This window comes from Protopterus annectens, chromosome 3.part1 (genome assembly GCF_019279795.1).
Source record: "Protopterus annectens isolate FY-2018-M chromosome 3.part1, PAN1.0, whole genome shotgun sequence".
Lineage (NCBI taxonomy): Eukaryota > Metazoa > Chordata > Ceratodontiformes > Protopteridae > Protopterus > Protopterus annectens.
Window position 1 is genome coordinate 718509274 of NC_056732.1, and position 13008 is coordinate 718522281.

Here is a 13008-nt window from a genome sequence, read left to right on the forward strand (position 1 = left end):
CCAAAAGAAGCTCTGCTTCTGGAGACTATGTCCAATCTGTAATGCGCAACAAAAGTGTGAGCCTTTGACCAAGCGGCTACAGCCTAAATATCATCAGTGGAAGTCTTTGACAAAAAAAGCAGATGAAGTAGCCATACACTGAGTACAGTGACCTCTAGTGGGTCACGGCAAATCTAATCCGTTATGTGAATAAACCAAAGAAATGCAGTCAGTAATTCATTTGGTTTGTGTATTTTTAGATAATGCCTTACTCAACCAATTAGGGGAAACAGATACAAACAGCTGATCAGAATTCCTGAACTGTTTTGTCCTGTGAAAGTAAAAGCATAATTGTCTATGCACATCAAGAAGATGAAGCACGTATTCTCCCTTATTTGTAAATTTAGGAAAGAAGACTTGTAATTGTATGGACTGGTTAATGTTACTCTCCCTTGTGACTTTAGAAAGAAAGGAAGGACTGGTCTGTAGAGATACAGTGTCCTTATGAAAAATAATGTAAGGAGGCTTAGCTGATGGGGCCTAAACCATAGAAATTATTTCTGCTGAAGTGATAGCCACTAAGATTGTTTTCCAAGAAAGAAACTTCATATTGTACTTCCCTGCTGGTTCAAAGTGTTTTTGAATTAAACAAGGACTACAGTAAGGTCAAAAGGAGGAGGAGAGGGGTCCTTTATTGGGGGTCTGAGGAGAAAGACGCCCTTCATGAAGGCTTTCCACAAGCTGGATGAAGCCAGAGAAAAGGATTTGTTTGCAGAATGAAAATTAGAAATCGCTGCCAAATGAAGCTTAATAGTAGAAAAACTAGCCCCTTCTTTAAAGAGTTGTTAGAAAGAGAAGAATGCCTGAAATAGGTGCTGAAAAAGGGTTGATATTCTGGTTGGTGGCTCAAACAGATAATCTTTTCCATTTGCTTCTGTATACTTTATTGGTAGAAGCTAAGATAATCTCACGAACTGGGGAAGCAAGCCTGGATTGTCTAACTATTACTGGTAGTGGAGAAAGTATGAGGTTAGTTTGAGGGCATGGAGATTAGGGTGTTGAATTCTCGATGGCTTAGACAGAAGATCCTGAGTGGGTTCCAGTATCCATGGAGAATATCTCAAGTGAGACCAGAGGAAGGGGAATAATACCTGTTGAGGCCAGAAGTGGGCAACGAGGATCACTGAGCTCTTCAGCCTGCTTGCTTTCTGTAAGAACTTTGGATTCAGAGGAAGAGGATGGTAAATATACATGAGTCCCGGGGCCAATTCTGAATCGGAGCATCTCTCGGTGATTTCCCTGAAGGGGAGATCAGAGTGAAGTACTTGTTGTTGAGGGGTGAGACAAATAGGTCACAGCAAGGCTGTCCCCAGTGTTCATAAACGCTACTAAATGATTGAGATAATAAATTGTTAGGCATCAGAAAGGATCTGCTGAACCTGTCTGCTACTGCGTTAGTTTTCCCCAGGATGTGCGTTGCAATGAGAAAGCGGTCTGAAGCGATCACCCTTTCCCAAACTTTCATGGTCTGTCTACAAAGGGAAAACGATCAGGTTCCTCCTTGCTTGTTGATGTACCAGACTATGGATTTGTTGTCTGTTTGAATTGCAATAGTCCCTAGACAGAGAATGTCCTGAAATACTTGCAACACCAGAAAGACTGCTCCCATCTATAGGACGCTGATATGCAAGTTGGTCTCCGGAAGGGACCAAGTGCCTTGGACCATCTTTCCCAACAAATGCCTCCCACCCCAGTTGAGAAGCGTCCGTGGTCACTGTGGCAACTGTGGTCAGAAGGGTAAATGGTCTGCCCAGAAATAGGTCACTGGACTGAATCTACCAACAAATATGACATTAGAAGATTGGGGAAAGTCTTATGGGAAAATACAGGGGCTGATAAAGCATGGACCACTGTACCACCAATGTCCACTGAAGGATTTGCATAATGAATCTTGCTAGAGGGACTAGAAGTATGGCAGCTGAACTCCACTCAAGATCTTGTAGTACTAATCTTACTGGAGGAGACGGGTGAGATAGCATAGACTGAACTTGATGCCTCAAGGATGTGATGTGATGGAGAGGTAAGGATGCCACCTCAGTTGTAATATTCAAGACAGTCCCTATAAATTCCAGGGTATGTACCAGGACTAGGTTCGAGTTAGCATGGTTTATTGAGATGCCTAAAGTTTTGGAAACCTGGAAGTAGTAGTCCCTGGCTTGTATAAGCTGATGCTTGGACGGGGTGGTAAGGAGCCAGTCGTCGATATATAGAAACACCCGGAATCCCTTGAGTCTCAAATGAGCTGTCACAACTGCCATGTATTTGGTGAACACCCTTGTAGACTGTGGTGAGTCCAAAGAGACAGTACTCTGAATTGATAATGATCGTCTCCCAGCCGAAAGCATAGATGTCTCCTGGTTCACCTGTCTATTTTTATGTGACAGTATGCATCCTGGAGATCGATACAGCACATCCAATCATCCTGGTGCAGAACAGGTAGGATGAACTGAACCGTAAACCATTTGAAATGTTTTCTTCTTTACATACCGATTCAAGTTGCTAATATCCAAAATGGGACTTACCTCCCCTATTTTCTTTGCAATAAAAAGTAGTGGGAGCAAGTTCCAAATCCTGTCTGGTCAGTGGGACCTCCTGGATGACTCTTTGCTGAAGCAGCTTTTGTACTACTTGTGCTGCATCTTCCTTATGAGTGAGTGGAACGTCGGGAAGTTTCCTCTTTTGGACAGGAGGATGAAGGGAAAATGGTATGCAGTAACCTCTGGATAGGATTCTTAGCACCCATTAATTTTTTTGAGATACCTGCCCAGGCTTCTAGATGGAAAGAGATATGACCCCCCCCCCCCCCGACTGCCTCCAGAGTTAGACAGTCGGGCAACACGTCAGGAGCACTGATAGGACCCATCAGAGAAGGAATCTCTGAAGGATTCTGTGGGCCCCCTCTAGGGTGGTCTTCCATTCAAATTTCCACCGCTGTCTTTGGAGGAATTATCCATGCGTGAATCCTGGAAAGGTCCTTGAGATTTTTGGAGATGCATCCTCTTACCACCTTTTTGGTTTCTACAGAAGATCCACTGAAAGCTAGAAAACTCGATTCTGTCTTTCCCTCTTGTTCACTGCAGGTAAGCGTGTCTAACTGATGGCCCAAACAAGGAAAAGCCAAAGGGGGCAATGACAAAAGACATTTTGAAGAGTTCCACAAAATCGTATAGCCACATGCAGGATGTCTCCTTATGGCTATGCCTGAACTGGCTGCTCGTGAGGTACCTTCCCGCTGCATGGGAGATCAGCCTCATCGATGCATTAGAAATGAACAGAGTGGCCAGTTGTGAGGAAGCCTTTTTGAGATCCTCCCCAGACATGAACTCAGTGAGAGTGTTTGATAGTCCCTTCGTCAACTCTCTCTACAGCAAGTGAAGTGTGCCAAGTAGTTTAACAACGTTAGCATGAATGTAGCTTAGGTGTACACTCACTTTCCAAATCTGTTCTTCACTCTGGACTCCCAGTTCAGTGGATGGACAGAGGAGCTTTGCTCAGCTAGCTCCTTCTTGGTGGCTGCCGCCACCACTATAGCATCAACTGGGGCTCCCATGTTCCAGTGGTACCTATCAGCAGGAGGGACCAGAAATTTGTGGGGGTGTTTGGGGATAAGTTCAACAGTGTCTGGTTACTTCTAAGCCCAGTGGGAAGCCAAGTTAATCAGTTTATCCATCGGGGGGGGGGGGGATTCACCCAAGACATAGATGGTCCAGAACCAAAGGCCTCCAGAAACACTGATTCCTTGGGAGGAGGAGTCTGGAAGACCAACCACCCTTCTCTCTGAGGATTTTGAGGATACCTCCAAAGAGATGTTATTGGGTGGTGATTTGGGGGATCCTTCTACCTCATCAAAATCAGTGTCTTCCATGTGCCTCCTCTTGCATGTCCTCTTCTCAGGAACCTCCTCCATAGGGTGTTTGGGAGAGGTATCAGAAGGGGGGGGGTTCCTCCAGGGGAACTCTCTGGAGACTTCCTGAAAGTGGCTTTCCCTGTGAAATAGGTCTGATGAGCTCAGTGTTTGGAACCAAAGTGGAAGATGGGTAGGATCTGAGATAAGAGAGGATGGCTTTCTGTGAAGAGAGAAAGCCCTTTGTACCACCTTGAATGCTGCAGGACCAGGAGAATCCTCTCCCACTCAAAATCTGTACACTCCCAGATCCGAGCCTCATGGGGATAACCGGATCATAGCTGTCCAGGGCTTAAGCACTAAGAGGAAGGAATGGATCCAACAAAGTCGGGGCTGAACCCAACCCCTTAGACCTGGTGCTGACCTCTCAGATCTTAGACCCGCTCTGATCAGTGGGTATCAGAGCAGAAGAAGTCATGGACACTGCCAGAGTTGAAGAAGGTACTTTCCTTGGATCAGACGCTGAATCTCTTGGAGATCTTGTATCCTGGGACTTCAAAACCTCCGGTCAGTTCAGTGAAGGACCGAGAATGGAATTAGCAGGTCCACTCACAGGATCCATGAGGGGACAGAGCTGGCAGGATCCCCATCTGGCTCTGAGCCATGATAAATTTCCACATCATCCTATTCACATCCACCTCTGTCAAACTCCTCGAAGACCTGGAGGATACTGAGGAAATAGGTCTAGAGTGTTACCTTGGAGTATGAAAAAGGAAGTAGAAGGCAAAGGAGAAATGACAACAGTTGCTGAACCTTTCAGATCCAATGAAGGCGTTGGATCAGAAGGTGGCCCAAGAAGTTTCCCATCCAAGGTGGTCAGATCCAACATTTTCCTAATCTTTTTCGGTGGCTCTGAAAAAACCCTTGAGGACTTCTGAGATCATCTCTTTCTGGCATCAGAGGAAACATGTTTGAGTTTTCTGAAGGGGGTTTGAGCCCCAGAATAAGCAAGTAGCAAACCTTTTAATATCAGTTTATTGTGCCTGTCTGATAAATCCCTGGGATTAAAAGTGGTTCAAATGGGACAACGTGGTCAGCGCCCAAGCGGACTTGTCTTTTTTTCTCCCTCACAGATTAGCATTCCTCCTACAGGCAGTACAGCACACTGTGCTGGAGGTTTTGGTTTAAGTCCCAAATGAGAGCTAATACCCTTTCACTTCTATGATCTTAACAGTAGCTAAAAGCAGAGGACTTTCTCTGCACTTTTGTGTGTGTGTGTGTGTATGTGTGTGTTTATACACGTGAGTTTGTAATTTGATCTTAATCACCATGCTGGGGGTTTCCTAACTGAAAGTAAAAAGCTTTGAAAGGAAAACAATACCTAATTGTCCAGAGGCTCTTGTTGATCAAGTGGCAGTGACACTAGATTGGCATACTGGAGGTTCTGGTTTTGAGTTTCAAATGATTCTACTAGTACTTCAAAACTAACACAAACAAAAAAGTTTAGCTTTGTGGTAAGCACAATGTGAGGTAGAAACCAAGTGCAAAACATAACACAAATTTAGTGCATTATGATCCCTTGTATAAGCAAACAGTCACACTAATCAGCATTTCATTCCATCTGTGAAGCAGTATCATTGGTCAATATGCATGTTACTACTGTTGTGACAGACTTACCTTAAACAACTCTGAAGAAAGGACCCAATCAAAACTGTGTGTTTATGTGATTGGTGGGGACAGAGACACAGATTCAACAATCAGACCAATGTTGTTCAATAACTGCATAATTGTGACCAAATACACATTTTGCTGGGGTCATATTCACTGTATCCCTTAAAAAAACTTCTGCAGTAGAGCTCTGTATAACTCTTTACAGGGGCAACTTTCTAAACTTAGATGAAACCCTTCAACAGTTATGGGGAGGAGACACAATGCACCTCATGCAGGGGGAAGACGGCTTTACAACCTCAGTCATATCCAGTGAAGAAAGAACTAGATGGAAAAGATGATATATTGTGCTAATGATGTACCACTCTAAGCAAAAAAAAAAAAAAAGTCAAAGCTACTTTTGGCATTAATGACCAAGGCTTAGAAATACACAGATTGTGTACTAATGGGGGGCACAACAACTGGTGAGGCTACACAGGAAGTGCACTCAAACTTTTGTTGCAAACACAGAGTTTATGTGCTACTGTAAAAACTACTTGTGTATGAAAAATCTGCCCCAGGAGACTGGATGCAAACACTGCAAGATCACGTTTAAAGTGATGTTCAGTAAACAGCTAAATGTGCGCCTTTGCATTGGGGAGTTAGCATTACTGTCAGCACAAATTCATGTGACTAGACAGCACAAGCAGATGAAAAACTTCTGTACTTCTAAATGATTTCTTACAAAGCTTATTAGTGGGTAAACCTGGAAATGATTCTGGCTATTATGATACCTACTACAGATGTAAACTGTGGAAAGGCACACTGGATACAGGTAGAAAGTGAGTGGTATGGTATAAGAGTAGACAAGAACCCCCCCTCCCAAATCCATCACCCAAGTGGCAATGGTGTGTGCGTGGTTGGGGAAGGGTGAATGAAGCATAAAACGCATAAGTACTAAGCCATGTTGCTCTCACAGTGACAAAGACAATGCCAATATATATGAGACCCCAAACATTTCACCAAAGTCCAACAATTAAAAAAATCAACAGACTGGAGTCTGTTGGGTTTACTTTACACTTTAAGTACCTCAGAAAGGCAAGGTGCTGAATGCAATTATGCAGATTAAAGGACAACAAGTTACAAGTAAGGCTACAATGAAAGAAATAATGTTCTTTAACATTCAAACTACCAAGTACTGTGAACCAGGTGTTTAGGCCACCTTTATAGTTATGAACACATTTTAATTGTGAGAAAGTAATGTTGTTAGGCAGTTCTAGTCAATTAGGGTGACTGAGATAGAGATGACTGATTAGGTATCTTGGTAGCAAACTTTGCAATTTTATTATAGCATTGTTCTAATTTTTGCATTGATAATCTGGAAATATTTGTGAAGACATACAGGAGAGTTGATAACAGGTTAGATGTGGCTGAAGTTTGTGAGAAGGAACACTGGAAGTTCTGTAAAGAACTTTTTGGTAATTTTTTTCTGCCTACTGAATGCGTCTATCAAATCTGAACTGATTGGTAATGAAAATGCATAATAACTTAGTTTCAGACACTATTTCCAGCTGGATATTTTGAGATGAGAGGATGGAAAAGTTAGATATTTTATCAGAGTAGAATCTTAGAGTGAAAGATATTTATTGGGATTTAGGAGTAGTTGAGAGTATGAAAGACAAGTTTCAATGGATGTAATAGAGTCTTGGATAATAGAATGCAGTGAGGAGAGAGAGGTTGAAGAGCAGATTTGAGAAGAATCATTAGCATAATGGAAGATGGTAGTGTGATAATGCTGAAGCAAGATTGTTAATGAACAAATTAAACAGCAGAGGTCCAAGGACTGTTACCTGTGGCACACCAGTAGATACTGGCATGTGTGCAGAGAAGGCCAATTGCCACTTAACAGCTTGGGTGCAGTCTAAAAGGTAGCTACAGAAACAAGTTAGAGTGGGAGAGGATAAAGCTAAGGGAGGAAAGAGTATGGAACAGTTTTTAGTGTGTGACAGTACTGAAAGCTTTAGAAAGGTCAAGTAAGACGGCCGAGGCAAATTTGTTTTGATTTCATGTAGGTAAATAGTGTTAAGGAAAGACGCTAGGGCAATAGTCAAAGCAGGTAGTCCGCTAACACAGCATTACTGGTTCATACAGCCTACCTTGATCTGGCCAAGGCCTTTGATACCAGTCCCCAATCAGGAATCATAGAAAAACTCACTAAGCTAGGAATCAACCCCTATATCACTAGGTGGGTTGCAAACTGGCTCACAGATAGAGCCCACAGTGTGAAAGTAGCTAACTCCAAGTCAGATTGCCAGCTAGTCACGAATGGAGTCCCACAGGGTTCGGTTCTGGGTCCTCTCCTGTTTGGTATCTACTTCTCTGAAGTCCAGGCCAACACGAAGGGACTCTGGCTGACAAAGTTCACAAACAATTGCAAGTTGGGAGCTATTAACTCCCCAAGTGATGTTGACATCCTCCAGAATGGCCTCACTGAGACCAACGACTGGTGTCAGAACCATGGCCTTAAGCTCAATGCTAAAAAATGGGTCGACATCCCCTTTGGGAAAAACCCAGTTCCCATGACTTACCACATTAATGGTAGCCCACTGAACACAGAAAGCATTATAAGAGATCTGGAAACACAGGTTGACAACAACCTCTCTTTTTATCACCACATTGCCACTGTGGTCAGAAAGTCATTCTATGTGGCACATGTCATTACTAAGGGTTTTGCATCCAGAAAGAAAGAGGTCATTGCCTCCCTCTCTACTCTTCCCTCATTAGGCCCAATCATAGAGTACAATGCCCCATTTGGCATGTACCTCACTAGACAACTGCAACAACTGGAGAGGATGCAAAATTACCTCCAAAGAGGATCCTAGGCCTTAAAACACTTGTCCTACATGGGCAGACTCAAAAAACTACAATTATTGTCTGTCTCATATCGCCTACTTAGAGGTGATCTCTGCTTGACTTATAAAGCCATGTCTGACCCAGCTCTGTTAGAAATGCTACAGCTAAAGAAATCCCAATCCCTCCACACTACACACTCCAGAGACCGCAACCTCATTATCACAATCAACAGAATGTACTGGAGGGACAGGTTCATAATCCAGAGACTGCTTATGTTATGGAATAGACTTTCCATACATGTCAAGCAGAGCACCTCGCTGACTCTCTTCAAGAGAAATCTCGATGAGTGGATGGGAAATAGAAAATTCACCCCAGGGATAACTCCAGTGGCTCTACTCGACAGAGGCACTGGGAACTAAGGTCGGGTGGCTTGTAAAGGCCCAGGGCCATTAGCCTAGTACACACCTATGAACCTATGATTTCTAGTTTATGACCCTGTTTGTCTATGGAAATTTCTTTTTGAATTTATGTTCAAGCAATTCTACATTTGTTGTATAATATCTTAATTGTTTCTCAATATTCTAACTACTGTATGCTGCATCAATTGTAAAACTCTGATTTTTTACTCCTTTTATATGTTCTATGCTCTTTGTACAAAATACCTATGTTTATATATATATTTTTTATTATTTTTATTATTTTTTTATAATTTTTTACTATATAATTACAGCTTTTCTCCCCGGGCCTCCACTGAAAATGGTCACCTTGTGTCCAGTCGGACTAACGCGGTAAACAAATGGAAAATAAAATAAATAAATAAAAACTACCAAGCTCACTATCTTTCCAGTGTTCTTCTACCTATCACATAAACTAAGGGGCCTGGAAAAAAAAAATAGGTTTGGATTTCTTAAGCATGCACATGGATTCTCTCCTCATGCCAGCATAATTTTATATTTATTTACACTTTGTTGACAGGGTCATCATCAGAAGCTGCACAAAGTGGACAGTCACTTTGGTCCAGATGAACAAGACTGAGTGCTGCAATAGCTGAAACCTCAAGACCATAAGAAAAGGGGGGGGGGGTAGTAGTTAATTTACCATCCACCAAACCATAACTATTCCTTAAAAGTGGCAGACTAGGCCCTAATGGCCAAACCTGACACTTTTAATTGTAAATGACATAAGAGTCAAGAACCTGTAACCAGGAAATGCCTTTGGGAAAAGTCAAACCGGGCAAGAACTTTGCAAAAAAAAAAAAAAACTTTTAAGCAGATCTACAAGAATATTCATAGGCAATAAGATGGACATGGCTTATGACATTTCTTTATTTTGTGAGGTCTTGCAAGTAATGAAATATACACGGCCTATGATGTTTCACAGCTCTAATTTGAAAGTAATCTGCAAGTTCAGAAGTGCAGAGAGGGATACAGTCCTTGCAATACATCTATTAAAGAACATATATAAAACTTTAGTATGCTTTGTTATGGCCAGAACCAGTGACATTAAATCTCAATGTAGCCGCAAATGTTACTTTAAGGGCAAAATAAACATATAAGCAAAATCAAAATCACGACATCCACCAATTTCTCAAAATGCAAGGTATACTGCTTGGTAGCACTCAAAACTGTTTCTCTTTCTTCTTTAAGAGATTAACTGGTTCTCTAGTGTACAAGTGTATTTGTTCCTGATGTTTAACCTTCCCTGAGGTCATTAATGACTATAATGTTATTTCCACAGTTATAGTGTTACACTGAGGTTTTCAACCTGTCTGCAATACAGTGACATCATTGAAAGGGGATGTGACCTACGTTTAAGCAAATACCGGATATAAAAGTCACAAGAATTTGAAATGTGAGCAGTGTGCGCTACTACATACTTCAGTTGCTTAGTAATGCAATAAAGCCTTCACATGCAACCAAGGCACTTCAGCACTTCTTGTATCTTGTTCAATCAGCAGAAAGCATTGATGTGTAACCTTATTCTTAGTTCCATACTAGACTGTCTCATATTACTTCAAAACATGTTCTGATTTGTTGCAATGCAAAGGAGCTTAGGCTTCATGTGGTTTAAATGTCACTAAGGTGCAGAAACAGCACTTCAGGCCTGTACCTTTAGTTGTTCATCTACAACACGTGTGACCTCCCCTGCCATTGATTCCAGTGTTTGCTGAATTGGACTAGATAACGAGCCATTAGCTCCAGCCCAGGAAGCTCCTCCAAGATGATACAGTTTGGGTAACAGCTGCAAAAAAAAAAAAAAAAAAAAAAGACCTTTCAGAAGCTTTACAAAACATGCCCTACTGTGGGCAGCAAAATATTATTATGACTGCAGCAGCTTTTCAGTTACGTCAGAACTGGAATGATACATCAAGCAATAATTAATTCAAATGAATCAGTATTATATATTTGGATGAAATGGTATGCTGCATTTAAATAACTGAATTATTGTGTGGCTACAGACTTCTAGTACACTAACACCTGCCCTCACTAGCAATACTAACAGTATCACTCTACTTCAAAAAGACAGAAAGTGAATGCCTCAACCTGACTACAGGTCAGTCATTTAAAAACAACGGCCCCCAACCACTTGGCCGTGGATCATTTGGTACTGGGCCACCAGGCAGGGAGTGAAATGAAAAAGTGAGTGTGTTTATGTGTCTACCTGGGTGTGTGAGTGAATGCATGCATGAAAGCAAAATAGTGTGTGTGTGTGTGTGTGTGTGAAAGAAGAAGAGACTGTATGAGAGACAGTGAACAGTGAGATCGAGCGAGCCATTATTTTACACTCGATAAGCTGTGCTTTTGCTGTTTAGCGAGTGTAAAATAAAAGTCAAGGAAACAGAAAAAAAAGTGTGTGTGTATGTTTCTGTCTGCGTGTGTGAGTAAATGTGTGCATGAAAGCAGAAGAGTGAGTGTGTGTGTGTGTGTGTGTGTGTGTGTGTGTGTTTCCATCTGCATGTGGGAGTGAATGCGTGCATGACAGCAAAACAGACTGTGTGTGTGTGTGTGTGTGTGTGTGTGTGTGTGTGTGTGTGTGTGTGTGAGAGAGAGACTGACATCACTGATGGGTTTGGGTCAGAGCCCCCCGGAACTGTGTCAGCCTAATACCAAGCTCGCCTACACCAAAAACTCTCGAGCTAAGCTGCTACCCACAATGCCCTTCTCCCTGTTAACTCAGATCGAGTTTGCATAAGACATAGAGAAGTAAGGCAGAAGCCATTTCTGCGCAAAAACCCTGAAAACACCACAAGGACCCATGAGATCCACCAGGAGCCTTTGGTGGGGGAAGGAGGGTGGGATGTGATGAATGGAAGAAGATCAACAACACAGATGGAGCATTATGGTAAGACATAAGTTTTTTATCTGATGTTAATCTTCTTCCCATTCATCACTGATGGGAGAGAATCCCAAGCTACCTGAGAAACCTGGGTGGCCCTTATGGAAGAACATTCCTGAGCACCATTGAGCCGAAGGCCGCTCTTCCCCTGGAGACCATATCCAACTTGCAATGTTTGATGAAAGTGTGAGGTTTATCCCATATGGCTGCTGCGCAAATGTCTTCCAAAGAAGCTCTGGAGTGAAAAGCTACAGAGGCTGCTATAGCTCTAGTTGAATGTGCTTTAATATTGTGAGGTTTAGGCTCATTTGTACGTGAATATGAAAAAGCAATACAATCTCTGAGCCACTTTGATAAAGTGACTTATGACACAGCATATCCCATTTTTGGACCAGAGAAGGAAATCAAAAGTTGGTCTGTCTTGCGGATAGATTTAGTCCTAAGTAAAAACGGTAGACAGTATTCTCCTTCATTGGAATAGTTTGGGGAAAAACACTGGGAGTTTGATGGATTGGTTCACAGAGAAATCAGAAAAGATGGAATAGTATGCAGTGATACTCTGTCTTTATTAAGTATTAAGTACGGTCTCTTGATGCATAAGGCCTGTAATTCTGAGATCCGTCTAGCTGAAGTGACAGCTACCAAAAACTGAGATTTCCATGATAGGAATTTGAGATAACATTTTGCAGCAGGCTCAAAAGGGGGTAGAGAGAGAGAGACTGTAGTACTAGGGAGAGATTCCACACCTCTAATGGACGCCTAATTGGAGGTCTGCTGTGAAACACTCCTTTGAGAAAGGTCTTGCATAGGCGGATGGACATAAGTGGAGTGCCCTCTAATCCATTATGAAAATTGGAAATAGCTGCTAAATGGACTCGTATGGTAGAAGCTGATGCTCCATTCTCAAAGAACTCAGAAAGGTATTAAAGTATAGCAGAGACCGGAGCTGAGAAGAGATCTAGCATCTGTTCTTTAGATCAAAGAGCAAACCTTTTCCATTTATCTCTGTAAAGTTTCTGGTGGATGGCTTATGGGAGGCCAGAATAATATCGTGAACACGTAAGGAAAGGGTTTCCTGTCTGGCGACTAATGGAAGTGGAGAAACCAGCCTGTCAGCTTGAGAGTGGACAGATTCGGGAAATTCAACCCTTGGGGGTGAGAAATTAAGTCTGGATGAGTGCCCAGGTTCCATGGAGGCTGTAACAGGTGAGGCCGGGGGAAGGGGAACCACACTTGACGAAGCCAGAATGGGGCAATGAGGATCACCGTGCATCTCAACTGAGTTGCTT

General features: G+C 42.4%; 1 protein-coding gene across 5 annotated transcripts in view; it reads right to left on the minus strand.

Moving 5' to 3' along the window:
* The window catches only part of CARMIL1 (capping protein regulator and myosin 1 linker 1), a 4434936-nt gene that overhangs the window by 728351 nt on the left and 3693577 nt on the right, over nt 1-13008 (minus strand). For all 5 annotated transcript variants that reach the window (XM_044067077.1, XM_044067074.1, XM_044067073.1 and 2 more), the window contains one exon: nt 10493-10624. In XM_044067077.1, the coding sequence (XP_043923012.1) occupies nt 10493-10624 (132 nt within the window). The remainder of the gene's footprint in view (nt 1-10492; nt 10625-13008) is intronic.